Source organism: Primulina tabacum, chromosome 10, assembly GCF_025594145.1.
Source record: "Primulina tabacum isolate GXHZ01 chromosome 10, ASM2559414v2, whole genome shotgun sequence".
Lineage (NCBI taxonomy): Eukaryota > Viridiplantae > Streptophyta > Magnoliopsida > Lamiales > Gesneriaceae > Primulina > Primulina tabacum.
Window position 1 is genome coordinate 31,887,330 of NC_134559.1, and position 13,475 is coordinate 31,900,804.

General features: G+C 38.1%; 2 protein-coding genes across 2 annotated transcripts; both read left to right on the top strand.

Annotated features, from left to right (window-relative positions):
* Window positions 1-463: 463 nt before the first annotated feature.
* On the top strand, window positions 464-989 carry LOC142505035 (uncharacterized). Its single transcript, XM_075617859.1, has 2 exons — window positions 464-695; window positions 775-989. Exons 1-2 carry the CDS (start codon window positions 464-466, stop codon window positions 987-989), a joined length of 447 nt encoding a protein of 148 aa, XP_075473974.1.
* A 516-nt stretch (window positions 990-1,505) lies between these two features.
* Window positions 1,506-2,078, top strand: LOC142505036 (uncharacterized). Its single transcript, XM_075617860.1, has one exon. The coding sequence runs from the start codon at window positions 1,506-1,508 to the stop codon at window positions 2,076-2,078; it is 573 nt and encodes a 190-aa protein (XP_075473975.1).
* Window positions 2,079-13,475: the final 11,397 nt, after the last annotated feature.

Here is a 13,475-nt window from a genome sequence, read left to right on the forward strand (position 1 = left end):
ATTTTCTATTATAGCAAGGCCTATTACTCAATTAACGCAAAAAGATCGATGTTTTGTGTGGACTGATGAATGTGAGTCAAGTTTTCAGACTTTGAAGGAAAAGTTGACAATAGCTCCAGTGCTAGCTTTGCCATCAGGCTCAGGTGGATATATTTTTTGTTCAGATGCATCTCTAAATGGACTTGGATGTGTTCTAATGCAAAATGGGCGAGTGATTGCATATGCTTCTCGTCAGTTGAAGCCGCATGAAACCCGATATCCAGTTCATGACTTAGAGCTGGCTGCCATTGTGTTTGCATTGAAGTTATGGCGTCATTATCTGTACGGTGAGCAGTTTGTGATTTATTCGGATCACAAGAGCCTTAAATATCTTTTCTCACAGCCTGACTTGAACATGAGACAACGTCGATGGATGGAGTTACTTAAAGACTTTGATTGTGAGATTCAGTATCAACTAGGGCGAATGAATCTTGTTGCAGATGCTCTCAGCAGGAAAGTTCATAATGCTATGCTGACATCTTTGACTATCTCTAAAGTTCACGAGCACTTGGGAACTTCAGGATGGACTTATCAGATCAGTGGAGACTACTTCATAGTGTCATCTATTCAAGTTGAGCCACAGATTTTGTCCAAAATCAAAGCAGCACAGAAGACCGATCCGCATATTCATAGATTGAAAGAATTGTCTCGAACAGGTCAGACAGAAAAAGTTTAGTGTTGCTTCAGATGGCAGTCTGCGCTTTAATGGTAGACTTGTGGTTCCAAATTTGATAGGTCTGAAAGAAGCTATACTACGGGAAGCACATTGTAGTCGACACAGTATTCACCCAGGAATTCGAAAGATGTATCATACCTTGAGAGCTCATTATTGGTGGGAAGGTATGAAGAAAGATATTTCTCATTTTGCGGCTAAATGCTTAACGTGTCAACAAGTTAAAGCCGAGAGAATGAGACCTGGTGGAATGTTGCATAGTCTTGAAGTACCGTAGTGGATCTGGGAGCACATTGCTATGGATTTTGTGACTCATTTACCTCGTTCTAATCGGGGTTGTGATGCGATTTGGGTGATTGTCGATAGATTGTCTAAATCAGCTCATTTTATTCCCTATGATCGTACTTGTACTTACATGAAAATGGCGAAGCTGTACATTGATCATATAGTGAGATTGCATGGTGTGCCAGTAACCATAGTATCTGATCGTGATCCAAGGTTTGCTTCGAAGTTTTGGGGAAGTTTGCAATCAGCTTTGGGTTCAAAGTTGATTATGAGCACCGCCTATCACCCGCAGACAGATGGTCAGTCAGAAAGAACCATCCAGACTCTAGAGGATATGTTACGAGCAGTAGTGATGGATTTCAAAGGTGGTTGGCAAGGATCATTGTCTTTGGTTGAATTCTCTCACAATAATAGTTTTCAGGCAACAATCGGTATGGCACCATTTGAAGCTTTGTATGGAAGAAAGTGCAGATCGCCGATATGTTGGGAAGATGTAGGAGAAAGACAGATGTCAAGACCAGAATTTATTCAAGAGATGAAAGATAAAGTTGAATTGATCAGGAAAAGGATTAAAGCAGCCCAAGATCGTCAAGCCAGTTATGCTAATAAAAGGCATAGACCTTTAGAGTTCCAAGTGGGCGATTATGTTTTCTTGAAAGTATCACCATTCCGGGGTACCATGAGATTCGGACATAAAGGGAAGTTAGCTCCGCGTTATATTGGTCCGTATATGATTGTTGAAAGGATTGGCACATTGGCGTATCGTTTAGATTTGCCGCAGAGTTTGTCTTTGATACATAATGTGTTTCATGTATCTATGTTGCGGAAGTATGAGCCAGATCCGTCTCATATCTTGAATGTCGAGGATGTGGAGTTGGAGAGTTCCCTTAGCTATGTTGAACATCCAGTGCAAATTTTGGACCGTAAGGAAAGACAGCTCAGGAGCAAGACGATTCCATTGGTTTTGGTACAATGGAGTAGACATGGAAGAGAAGAATCTACATGGGAATTAGAGGCAAAGATGCGACAAGAATGGCCTCATTTGTTTGAGAATGTAATGAATTATGCGATGTATTCTTAATATCCTATGTATTATCAGATGTAATGTTTTGGATATCAATGTTGTGTTTGTTAGATTTCGAGGACGAAATCTTTGATTAGTAGGGGAGAATGTGAGGCCCAATAATTAAAATAAGCCCAGCCCATTTCCCATTTTTATTATAATAACCCCAACCCATTTGAGAAATCAGAATCGCTCAATTCCAGAAAGCTTTTCCCCCAGCTTTGCAACTCGTCGCTCCTCTCTTGGTTTTGTTTCAGTCGCGTAGCACCACCGATGGTCGGAGAATAGTGCAGCAGCTTAGCAAACTTTCTTCCTCAATTCTATTAGCTTCCTTCTTGCCTTGTATCGGAAGGTTGCATGCTCGATCGGTCCTGTTTTGCAGCACGGTGCGTGAGCTTCGATTCGGATTTAGGTAATCTTTTGGCTTCGAATTTTGGTTGTTCTTGGTGTATTAGTTTATAAAAGTGAAGAATTGAGCTTTTCCCCTAATTTCCAGCTAGGTTTCCGGCGTGAAAGTATTTCCGGCAACTTGTTCCGGCGAGCCACCTTTGCGAAATTACCGTTGTGCATTCTAGCCTCGAGTATTGAGGTATTAAGCTTGAATTCCAGATTTTGAAAGGTTATATAGGCTGCCCGGATTTCGAATTTTAACCGAGACGATTTATTTTGGTTTAGTCGTTTGGTATGCATTGTATTGAAGTGTATAGCGAATTTATATTGTAGGTTTTATTGTTGGGCGAGTTCAGTCGATAATCCTTAAGAATTTGCCGTGGTATTGTAAGTTGCAATTGAGGTACGTTCAAACCTATATCATTATGACGCTTATATTGGCGTGTAAGAATATTCGGTGAATGTTGTTTGCTATTATGTGCATTGAATGTTTCTTTTGTTGCATTCATGCATAAATTGTATTGGCATAACATATTGAGCCTTGACTCCTTTTACGGCTATTTATGTTGATTCTGTTGAGATTTATTGAGTCATCAGAGGGACAAGTGGGTTAGGATTAGCCACATTCCCAGATGACAGCTAGGGACGAGCGACTTAGCTACTCGCATTCCCGATGCTACGTGCATGGACAAGCGGCGATTTGATGCTGCATTCCTGGCACGGGTGGCCACTGTTACTGTTGATGATGCTATTTGTTTGGACTCCATTTGGTATCCGTTATTCCATTGTTACCATTCATGCATCGCATAGCATTGCATTTACTTGATATTATTACATGTCCTTTATTTACGTCATGATTTTACTGGTTTGTCGTACTGGGGTCCGACCCCTGTTTTATTTTGATGTTGTGGTTGTTTTTGATGACATAGCAGGTCATTCCAGGGGTTTTGACGCGTCTGGTGGAGCGTCAGCGAGTGGTACCCAGTAGTCAGTCGGTTGGTGTCAGAGTTCCCAGATATTTATATATATATTTTGCTGGTTTGATACAATTGCCAGGGAGAAGCCCTGTGTAGCTGTATGGTTATGTTTTAAGGTTGTTTGGATTTTATTTGTTGTATGTTGTGTCTAGTCCTGACCAGTGCGGCTGTAGGATGTTGGTGTGGTTGATTGTGAAACTGATGTTATTTTCGAGCGTATATTGTTATTGTTGTGTTTCAAAATTTTTGGGATGTCCTACTTACGGAGAGGTCATGCCGAAATTTCTGTAGGCCCTAATGAACGTTTTAAACTCGTTTTCGCTGTTTACACCATTTAATTCTTGTTGTGTGGTAATTAAATATCAATTAAGAGCACGGACCCTGACACATAAACTAGGACGTTTCCACTCAATAAGTGAGAACCATTTGGAAAGTCATTTTTGGAGGGTTATTCAGTGCACTCTACAAGGAGCACCTATCTGCATGTTTGGACATCACAATGTCCCCTACCAATGAAACATGGTACTCACATCGCAAATAATAGTCTCGAACTCGAGCGGCCTATATCCTTCTTAGCGGCGGCTGAATCGACTAGGAACTGTTTAGAATATACAGTATTCCAAATATGAGTTCATGATACTCATCATATGAGCATATCATATTTTTTCTACTATTTGTACATTCAAGGACTTTATCTATGCAACTAGCATGGGTATACAGATAAAGATGTGCCAAAACAATAATTTCAAATATTATTAAAACAAAGACTGTTTATACATAGAATTTGATTGTTAACATTCGGCCAACACTTGGCTCGACGTGCACCTACTCTAACAAAATGATGATATTGATTTGTATCATTAAATTGCATATTGTGCCACTTCTTGATTCAGATTTTATATGGCGGAGGTTGCCTTGATTTATTGATTTGTTTGACGTATGGGGCTATAGTTGAGTTGGCATAGTGTATACGGATGTCGCTGCTATGACCTGAACACTCTCTATAGGCGCACAATATTTTTGGGATTGTAGAACACAGCACCGCACCTCGAGCGGATGAGTCGGTGGATATTGCTGGGGGATTCTCTTTCCCTGGGTACCCTATGACCAAATGATTCACTTGATCTTGAGATTTATTGATAGCCCACAACTTCTGATCATGCATTGCATTATATTGCATCTTTATAAATTTATATGAACTATTTTGAAAATTAAATTCTCATATGTTATTGATTGTATCATACTGGATTTATACTCACCAGCACGTAGGCTACCTTTTGTTTTTATGTTCTTGAAGGTAGGTGAGGCGAGGCTTGGGATGCCAGAGTCCAGCTCTAGGCGAGGAGTTACGAGTTAGAGTGAGATTCTCGGGTCTTAGGAGCTATTTTATGATGTTGGGATTACTTTGGCTTACAAGTTTATTTTGGCATGTTGAAAATTATATTTCAAACATTTGAGACATTTAAATTATTTAGACAATGTTTATGTGGATTTATGAACCACAAATTATGTATTTTACTCAATCATTTGGTTTGTTATAATTACAATTATTAGTATTAGATGTCGGACCCGTGGCCCCACATTAGGTTGTATCAGAGCGTAAGATATTTGGGAACAAGGTAGATCGAGTTAGTTCGAATTGATTGATCATGTGATATATTTACTAGCATTTTCATTGTGCCATAATGTGAAATACATGATTATAATTGAGATATTATACTGTTGAGCTTTATTCGAGATTTTTGAGATTTATTGAGTCTCGAGAACCAGATATGGTCGATACAAGATTGAGATGATTATGATATTGTGATTTTATCTGTGTTTGATCTATTGTATATCAGACATGGCTACTCGAGGTAGAGGTCATGGTAGACCTAGACAGAACATACCAGTGGCACAAGATCAGGGCAGTGCTACTCATACTCAGATGCATATAACTCCGACTCCGGTGGAGATACTCTTAGTAAGATTTCAGTATTTACACCCACCAATGTTGAAGGGTACAGAAAATGCATTAGAGTGTGAGAACTGGTTGGTGAATATGGATCAGTTATTTGAATCTCTTGAGTATCCAGATGATTGTAGAATCAAATTAGTTGTTCATCAGTTATTAGATGTTGCTAAGAGTTGGTGGATCATGACAAAGAAAGCTTTAGAGTTTCGAGGTACGATTGTTACCTGGGATATTTTTAAATCTGAATTTTATCAGCGTTTCTTTCCTACCTCTTAAAGGAAAGATAGGGGAGCCGAGTTTGCAAATTTAAAGCAGGGAAATCTGAATGTTGAGGACTATGTCTCTAAGTTCTCAAATTTACTGAGATTTGCATCTCATGTAGCATCCGATTAAGAAGCTAAGTCCGATCACTTCATAAATGGTCTTAACCCTGATATCTTTACCTTGGTAAATAGTGGAAGGCCTAACAATTTTGCTGAGGCTCTTGATCGAGCAAAGGGAGCTGAAACCGGGATCATTAGACAGAGAGGTCCTCAATATTCGTAACGACCCCAACAGCCACAGTATCGACATCAATTCAGATAGGGTAATAGTGGCAACATAAGAGAGCAGTTTTGGGCTAGAGGCAAGCAATTTAAGAGGCATGGCAGTAATATATCGAGTTCTAGTGGATCGAGACAATCTGGTTCAGTTCAGAGCACTGGTTATTCAGGCTCAACTTGTGGTCAGTGTGGTGGTAGACATTATGCCGATCAGTGTAGAGGAGTCTCGGAAGCTTGCCACTTGTGTAACCAGGTGGGACACTATGCATAAGTGTGTCCTAACCGTGGCAGTGATATATCTCAGAGTGGGGGATCATCGAGACAGACATCTCACCAGAATCGTCAGACCCCTACAGTTCATTCCTATCAGTAGTCAAACCGGTCATCACAGAATAAACAGAGTGGTAGGCACAGGGTAGGACAGCCACCGAGACAGCAGGCTCTTGTTTTTGCACTCACTGAGGACGAGGAACATAATGCTCCAGATAATGTCATTTCAGGTAATTGTTTTCTCTAGGGTTATCCTGCTTATGTTTTGATGGATACTAGTGCATCACATACTTTCATAGCTGAGCACTTTGTCACATTGCATTCGTTAAATTCTGACATTATCGTCTACATTATTTATTTTTACTCCATTGGGAAAAGTGATGAGATCAGCTGAAATGATAAGTGGTTGTGAATTTTGTTATGAGGATAATGTCATTGAGCTTGATTGTATTGTATTAGAGATGTCTGATTTTAACTGCATAGTTGATATTGACATGTTGACAAGATACAAGGCTACTGTAGACTGTTTTCAGAATATTGTTAATTTTCGGCCTGATATGACAGATCACTGGACGTTTTATTGTAAGGGTTCTCGAGCTAAGATTCCTTTGATATCTATTTTGTCCATGAATCATTTGTTGCAGAAAGGAGTAGAATGTTTCTTGGTTTATGCAATTGATATTTCAAGTTCGGTGCCTAAATTGGCAGATATTCCAATTGTTAGTGAATTTTCAGATGTATTTCCAAATGAAATTCCAGGATTTCCTCCAGTCCGAAAGATTGAGTTCAAATTTGAGTTGATGCCAGGTACAGAGCCTATTTCTAGATCTCCTTATAGGATGGCGCCAATTGAACTGAAGGAAATAAAGGAACAACTTGAGGATCTATTGGCTAAAGGATATATAAGACCAAGTGTTTCACATGAGTTCCCTCAATAATTTGAGCCGAAATCATGGGAGTTCCACGTAGTTCACATCACCATGTCAATGGATGTCACAGCTTTCCGGTATCCAGGGCCCCCCCAATAATATGAGTCGAGCCCCGAACACGAGTAGCGTTCATCATGCACCCATTGTCGATGGAAGACATGGAAATTATAAACACCTTTATAATTCTCTTTTTCGGGCTTGATATTAATTTTGAATCTTATTCAAAATGTGGGTTTTTAAATTTGAAAGGTCTTATCATTAATTTTGTTTAAAAGCTCGCCATGTTTGATCGTTTGTTTGCCGGATTCATGCAACTTTGTTATTTATCATAATAATAACCCACATACTCATTATTTATAACATATCGTGCATATATTATAAATAGTAAACAAAACAAGGATAATCAATCGCCCCAAAACTAATGGCTCATGTGAGCTAAACACGGACCTAGGTCCAATTCTAGGGAAATGCATGGAATTCAAATGCAACTTTTACATAAGCCTCCAATATTTACATGTCTTCGATTTTCATAATCATCAAGGCCACCATCTTCCAATCTTGATATTCCACTCTACTAATATTTACAAATAAATATCCATGGCAAATAGGGATACATCTCATGGGTGGGAACGGGCCATAAACCAAGCCCACTTATAAATTAATAATTATTACAATCATTCAACACAAAATATCCTAGCAAACACCTACCAAATTGGGCTTGGGCTTTTGATCATCCTTCATGCATAATATCACATATCATACACCATCAATTAATTATCACAATAATTAATTCATCTAATATTATATAACTTGATCCAATCATTAATCACCACGATTATAAACTAAATCAACAAAGTATACAAACTCCTTTGTCTACTTTCTAATTAATTTATTTATAACCGAATTTCTTGTAAATCAAAATTATTATAAATAATTAAAGTACAACTTCAATTATTTATTTTATGAGAAAATATGTACAACTTTTGTGGATTTAAATTTAAAAGCTCAAAAACTCATTTTTCACCAAAAATATTTTGGTCCATTTAAATTCACTAATTGTATTAGCCATCTAATGGCCCAACAACTTCAAGACTCATGACACATTGATATTCCAAAACACTTTTGGAAACCCTAGCCATCATCGCCGTTGCCGGAGCTTCGTCGCCGGATTCCGGCCAGCTTACAAAAAAGTTTTTTTTATTTTCAAAGGGGGCTGTTCAGGGCTGCCCTACTTGCTCGTTTCAGGTATCCCCTCGGGCAGCTCGGGCAGCAACTTGCTGCCCCAAACCGCCCCAAAAAACGGCCTTCGATTTGTTGCTTTGATTGTCTCATGCGGTTAGAAATTGATCTCAATATAATATCATGTAGATGCTAAACAAAATAGTAACCATAGCTCATGATACCTCTTGAAAGGGGATCGTTTAAGTGCCCGCTTGCGCAACATAAGTTTCAAAATTATTTTCATACAAGAACCGAGCACCCTAAACACTATAGTGTGTAGCAAATACAATAAAACACAAAATGTCATACATAAGTTGTTTAAAAGATATACCTATCAATCTTAAAAGATTTATGATGGCTCCAACTTAGTTGTCAAACAACTAAGCTCTTCAATGGCAAGACAAATCTTCAAGCTTCCAATGAGCATTCCTTGCTCAAAAATTAAGCCCACCACCAACAAGGAAGTTCCACTCTAATTTTGTACTAGAAAAATTAGAGCTTTTTTCTTTGAGAAGAGTATATTTTCCTCAACCAAAATGAAGAAGAAAATTGGAGAGAATTGGTGTGCTAAGTTTCGGCCCTTGCTATGTTGAGAGAGAGTAGAGTTAATTTTTCTTAGTGTATGATAAAGCAAAAGTATATAAGTGCATTCCATGCCTTGGATATTGAAAAAGTAGTCTCCAACCCTTCACCTCCGAAGCATGCAATTCTATTTGGGTTTGTAACAATTACAAAGCCCATGGAATTTTATTTAAATGTTTCAAACATATTTGATACCATTTAAACTTTATTTGATTTTACTCGAGCCCACTAGTTGAATAATTATTTCCTATTGGGGTTTACAAGACCCAATATTTTTTAATTAATTCAACACTTGAATTAATTTAATTATTTGGACTCTACTAGGGCCACTGATGTTTAATTAATTCAACACTTGAATTAATTTTAATTAGTCTATAATAATGTTTATGAAAATCACAATTTTCAAATACATTATTTGTTTGGTCAACTTTTAATTTGGTAACACTTCTAGAAATTAAAAAGTTATATTCTCCTTGTAGAAGTCATACTTCTATTTTTATTTACGCTTATAAACTCCTTTATATGCCTGTAAGGCTTGAGAAATTTATCTTGTTAATCTGAAATGATTTGGGATAATTGATATGATTATAAACGGAAAGGATTAGATCGGAAAAGACGGAAGAAAACATGGAATATGTGCGAGGACAGAACATCTCGCGCATATGCGCAACAAGGAGCCGCGCATATGCACGTGGGTGGCAGAAGACCTCGCGCATATGCGCGAGAAGTGGTGAAAATGCCAAAGTATGTGACGGTTAGGTCAAGACACCAGACGTTTGGCTATATCGGAGTGGATAGAATTGGAGTTTCTTCTATTACTGGTGTTTGATATGGAAAGAGCCAAAGTCCGTGAATAAGAACATACCACCACCCCGATCGGGAGTGAGGTGGGTGTATGTTCTTATTCCGATCGGGATCCCTAGATTATGACTGAGTCGAGTCTGAGTCTGAGAATCACGGAGAGTGATTCATTGCTTGATATTGAATTATGTTTCTGATGATGGTATATGTTTAGAATATAATTTATTCTTGATATTGATTCATGTTTAGGATTGTAATACATGTGATGAATATTTGATTCAGGCTTCTGATTTTTATACATGTTATGAATATCTGTTATATGCTTTTATATTGTTTATATGATTGCATGTATACATGATTTATACTGAGAATGTAATTTTCACTGGAGTTATCCGGCTGTTGTCTTGTTTGTATGTGTGCATGACAACAGGTGGGACAGGATCAGGGTCAAGACACGAAGAGAGAGGGATCATGATTAGAGTGGAGACTACGGACTTGGATTAAAGATAGGGTTTGAAAACCTAATAATTAGTTGTTAAACCTTAGTTTTTATTGAATGTAGACCGTACATGTCTTGTACTTTATATTATACGAATATGGATATTAGTTTCATTCCATTACGTTCCGCATTTAAAGAAATTTTTTTATGACCCAAATTACTTGAAGTAGTAAATTGATCCTAATGATGATTAAGAATTGGATTAGCGTTCGGGTCCCCACAATGCCGTTGAACATATTGAACTATTTTCACTTCTCAACGGGATCTAGAAAGTTAGCACTTGTGTGACCCTCAATGGTTCATTGATACAACTAGCCGTGGGTTCACATCTCCATGTTATTCGGGACTAAACATGTCCTTATATGAGCATATCTCAATTTATCCATTCTTACTTATCGACTCCTTGATAATAAGAACGTCAGAACTCAAGTCTGATAGTACCCAACCAATCATGTTAAATGCCTAGTTGCATCGGTTACATGATTCTCTAGGTACTAAATGATAGTGCCTAGAAGAACCATTCAATTATGGTTAGCGTACAGTACGGTCCCTTCAACTCATATATCCCAACCGATTCGAAAAATATTGGTATATCGAGAGCTGTCAAAGAATCGATACTATGTGTTATGTCGTAGTTGCATCGATGGTGTAATCTATGTAACGCATTTTATAATTACCACCATACTCTGATCAGAGATTTCATACTAAATATACATGAGATCACATAGGATATCCATACCCGAAGGTAAGCAAGGAATCCCCGACTAAAATGCATCGACTCCTATATGTTTCGACAAAACACCCAACCTTGCCACTTGATGACCCCATGAGAGTCGGTAAACAAGTCAAAGTGCAATTCTAGCACATAGAGTCTCAATGTTGTCCCGGGTCATAAGGACTAATGGTGTACAACCTTAAACTAGGACGTTTCCACTCGATAAATGAGAACCAATTGGAAAGTCCTATATGGAGGGTTTTTCAGTGCACTCTACCAGGAGCACCTATCTGCATGCTCGGACATCACAATGTCCTCTACCAATGAAACATGGTACTCACATTGCATATACTAGTCTCAAAATAGAGCGGCCTATATCTTTCTTAGCAGCGGCTGAATCAAGCGGCCTATGTCTTTCTTAGCAGCGGCAGAGCCCGAAGAGCAGAAACTGTTCTGATGAGACGAAAGGAAGCCTCGTATGTTCTTTCAACACCGAAACCACAGCAACTACCTCCCCGAATCGAGATTGGTAGCAGCAGTTGTGAAAAGAAAGAACAGTTGAAAGCTCGAAAGAAGCAGTTCAAGAAGTTAGGGAGCGGTTTATCTACCTCCAGTGGTTCTAGCCCGAGTTATACTGGAGTTTATTGCAGAACTTGCGGAGGAAGACATCCCACGGAGCAATGCTAGGGAGTGACTGGTAGGTGCAATATCTGTAAACAGCAGGGACATTTTGCTAGAGTTTGTCCACAGAAAGGTTTCTGAAGATCTCATGGAGCAGAATCATCTGGTTATGGTGACCGAGGAACAGACCCAGGATGCATTTGATGAGATAGTGGCAGGTAACTGTTCTTTTATGATTATTTTGTGTATGTATTAAGAGATACTCATACATCCTATACATGATTCTGTATGAATTGCATTGACATATGCTTTATTCGGTTGGGTCTGTATATACTGTAGTATAGATTTCTTTATCATTTGGGGGAGAGATTGATATCAGTGAATTCTGTAAATATCGTATACTGCAGTGAAGTGAGAATGAGATTGAGTTATACTGTGTTGTACTTGTGTTGTCTGATTTTGACTGAATTATTGATATTGATGTGTTGACAAGTACAGAACTATTGTAGATTCTTGCGAGTTGATGGTAAGATTCGGACCTGAAATTGCCGAAGAGTGAATAATATACGGTAAGGATTTTCAATGTAAAATTCCTTTGATACCCGTATTATTTATGCCTCGATGATTATCGAAAGGAATGGAGTAATTCCTTATGTATTCAGTGGATTACTGAAACTGAGCGTATCATGGAATAATTTGCCAGTAGAAGGAGAATTGCTAAAGTCTTCCTAGATGAGATTCCGGGTTTGCCTTATATCAGGGAGAGTGATTTCAGTCTTGATTTGATACCAGATACTGTTCTTATTGGTAGAATTCCATACAGAATGATGTTGATTGTATCGGAAGAATTGAAATATCAGTTAGAAGATTTACTGCCTAAGAGTAGAGTTATATCTGATTGTGTGTTTCTCTGTGAAATACTTCATTCTGTTTATCAGTCCAGTTATGGGTGGATGAATCCTGTATTCAGAGGAACTGTTGAATTGTGAATCTGGATTTAGACAGATTGTATTTAGAGCCTGTTATATCTGAAGATGATGTATCTGTTGATCTAAGCAGATTGAAGCCGGGATCAGTGGCTGAGATTGATATCAATGTCCGATATTTATGGTTGTATGAATCTAGCAGGATATTATATACGATTGTTGTATTGAATCTGCTTGAGGCTTTTTATCTTTTATCTCAGTATTTGATATAGATTACATATCGTTGAGATTCTATACGGTGTGGGTCAAACCAAAGCTGATTTCGGGAATTAAAGCAGTCAGAAGTTTGATCAGAATGTTCAGAATGTTTAGACCTTGATTTCAATGATCAGAGTAGAGGATCGATCAGAATATCAGGTATGTGATAGTGTATGGCATATGAATAACCGATTGTGGTGTCAGATGTGTTGGATTTGGAAACAACAGGCATGATCAGAAGTAAGCCATCTTTGATTCAACATTTATTCTGATGATAGAAAAATGTATAATGACTTGAAGTGACAGATGTTAGGGAAACAGATGAGATCAATTGTGGCAGAATTTACTGAAATGTCTATATTGTCCATCAATAGGAGAGGAACCAAGAGATTGGTTATATAAATTATTGATTCATGAATAGAGATGGAGTACATTTCTATGGATTTTGTGATGGAACTATCGCAATATTTCGAAGATTTTGATGTGACATGATTGTGATTCACAGATGGTTCGAATCTGTATATGTTATTCTGTATAGGAAGATGTACAGACATGATCAAAACGACTGAGTTGTATGTCAGAAAAGTGGGCAAATTGCACGGAATGCCAAAGTTGATTTTTTCATATCCCCGATTTTCGGATTATTTTGTACTTTTGACAGAATATACAACAAGATCTTTCACCTATCGTCTATAGAGCAACAGATAGTCGGAGCGAACTATCCTTATTC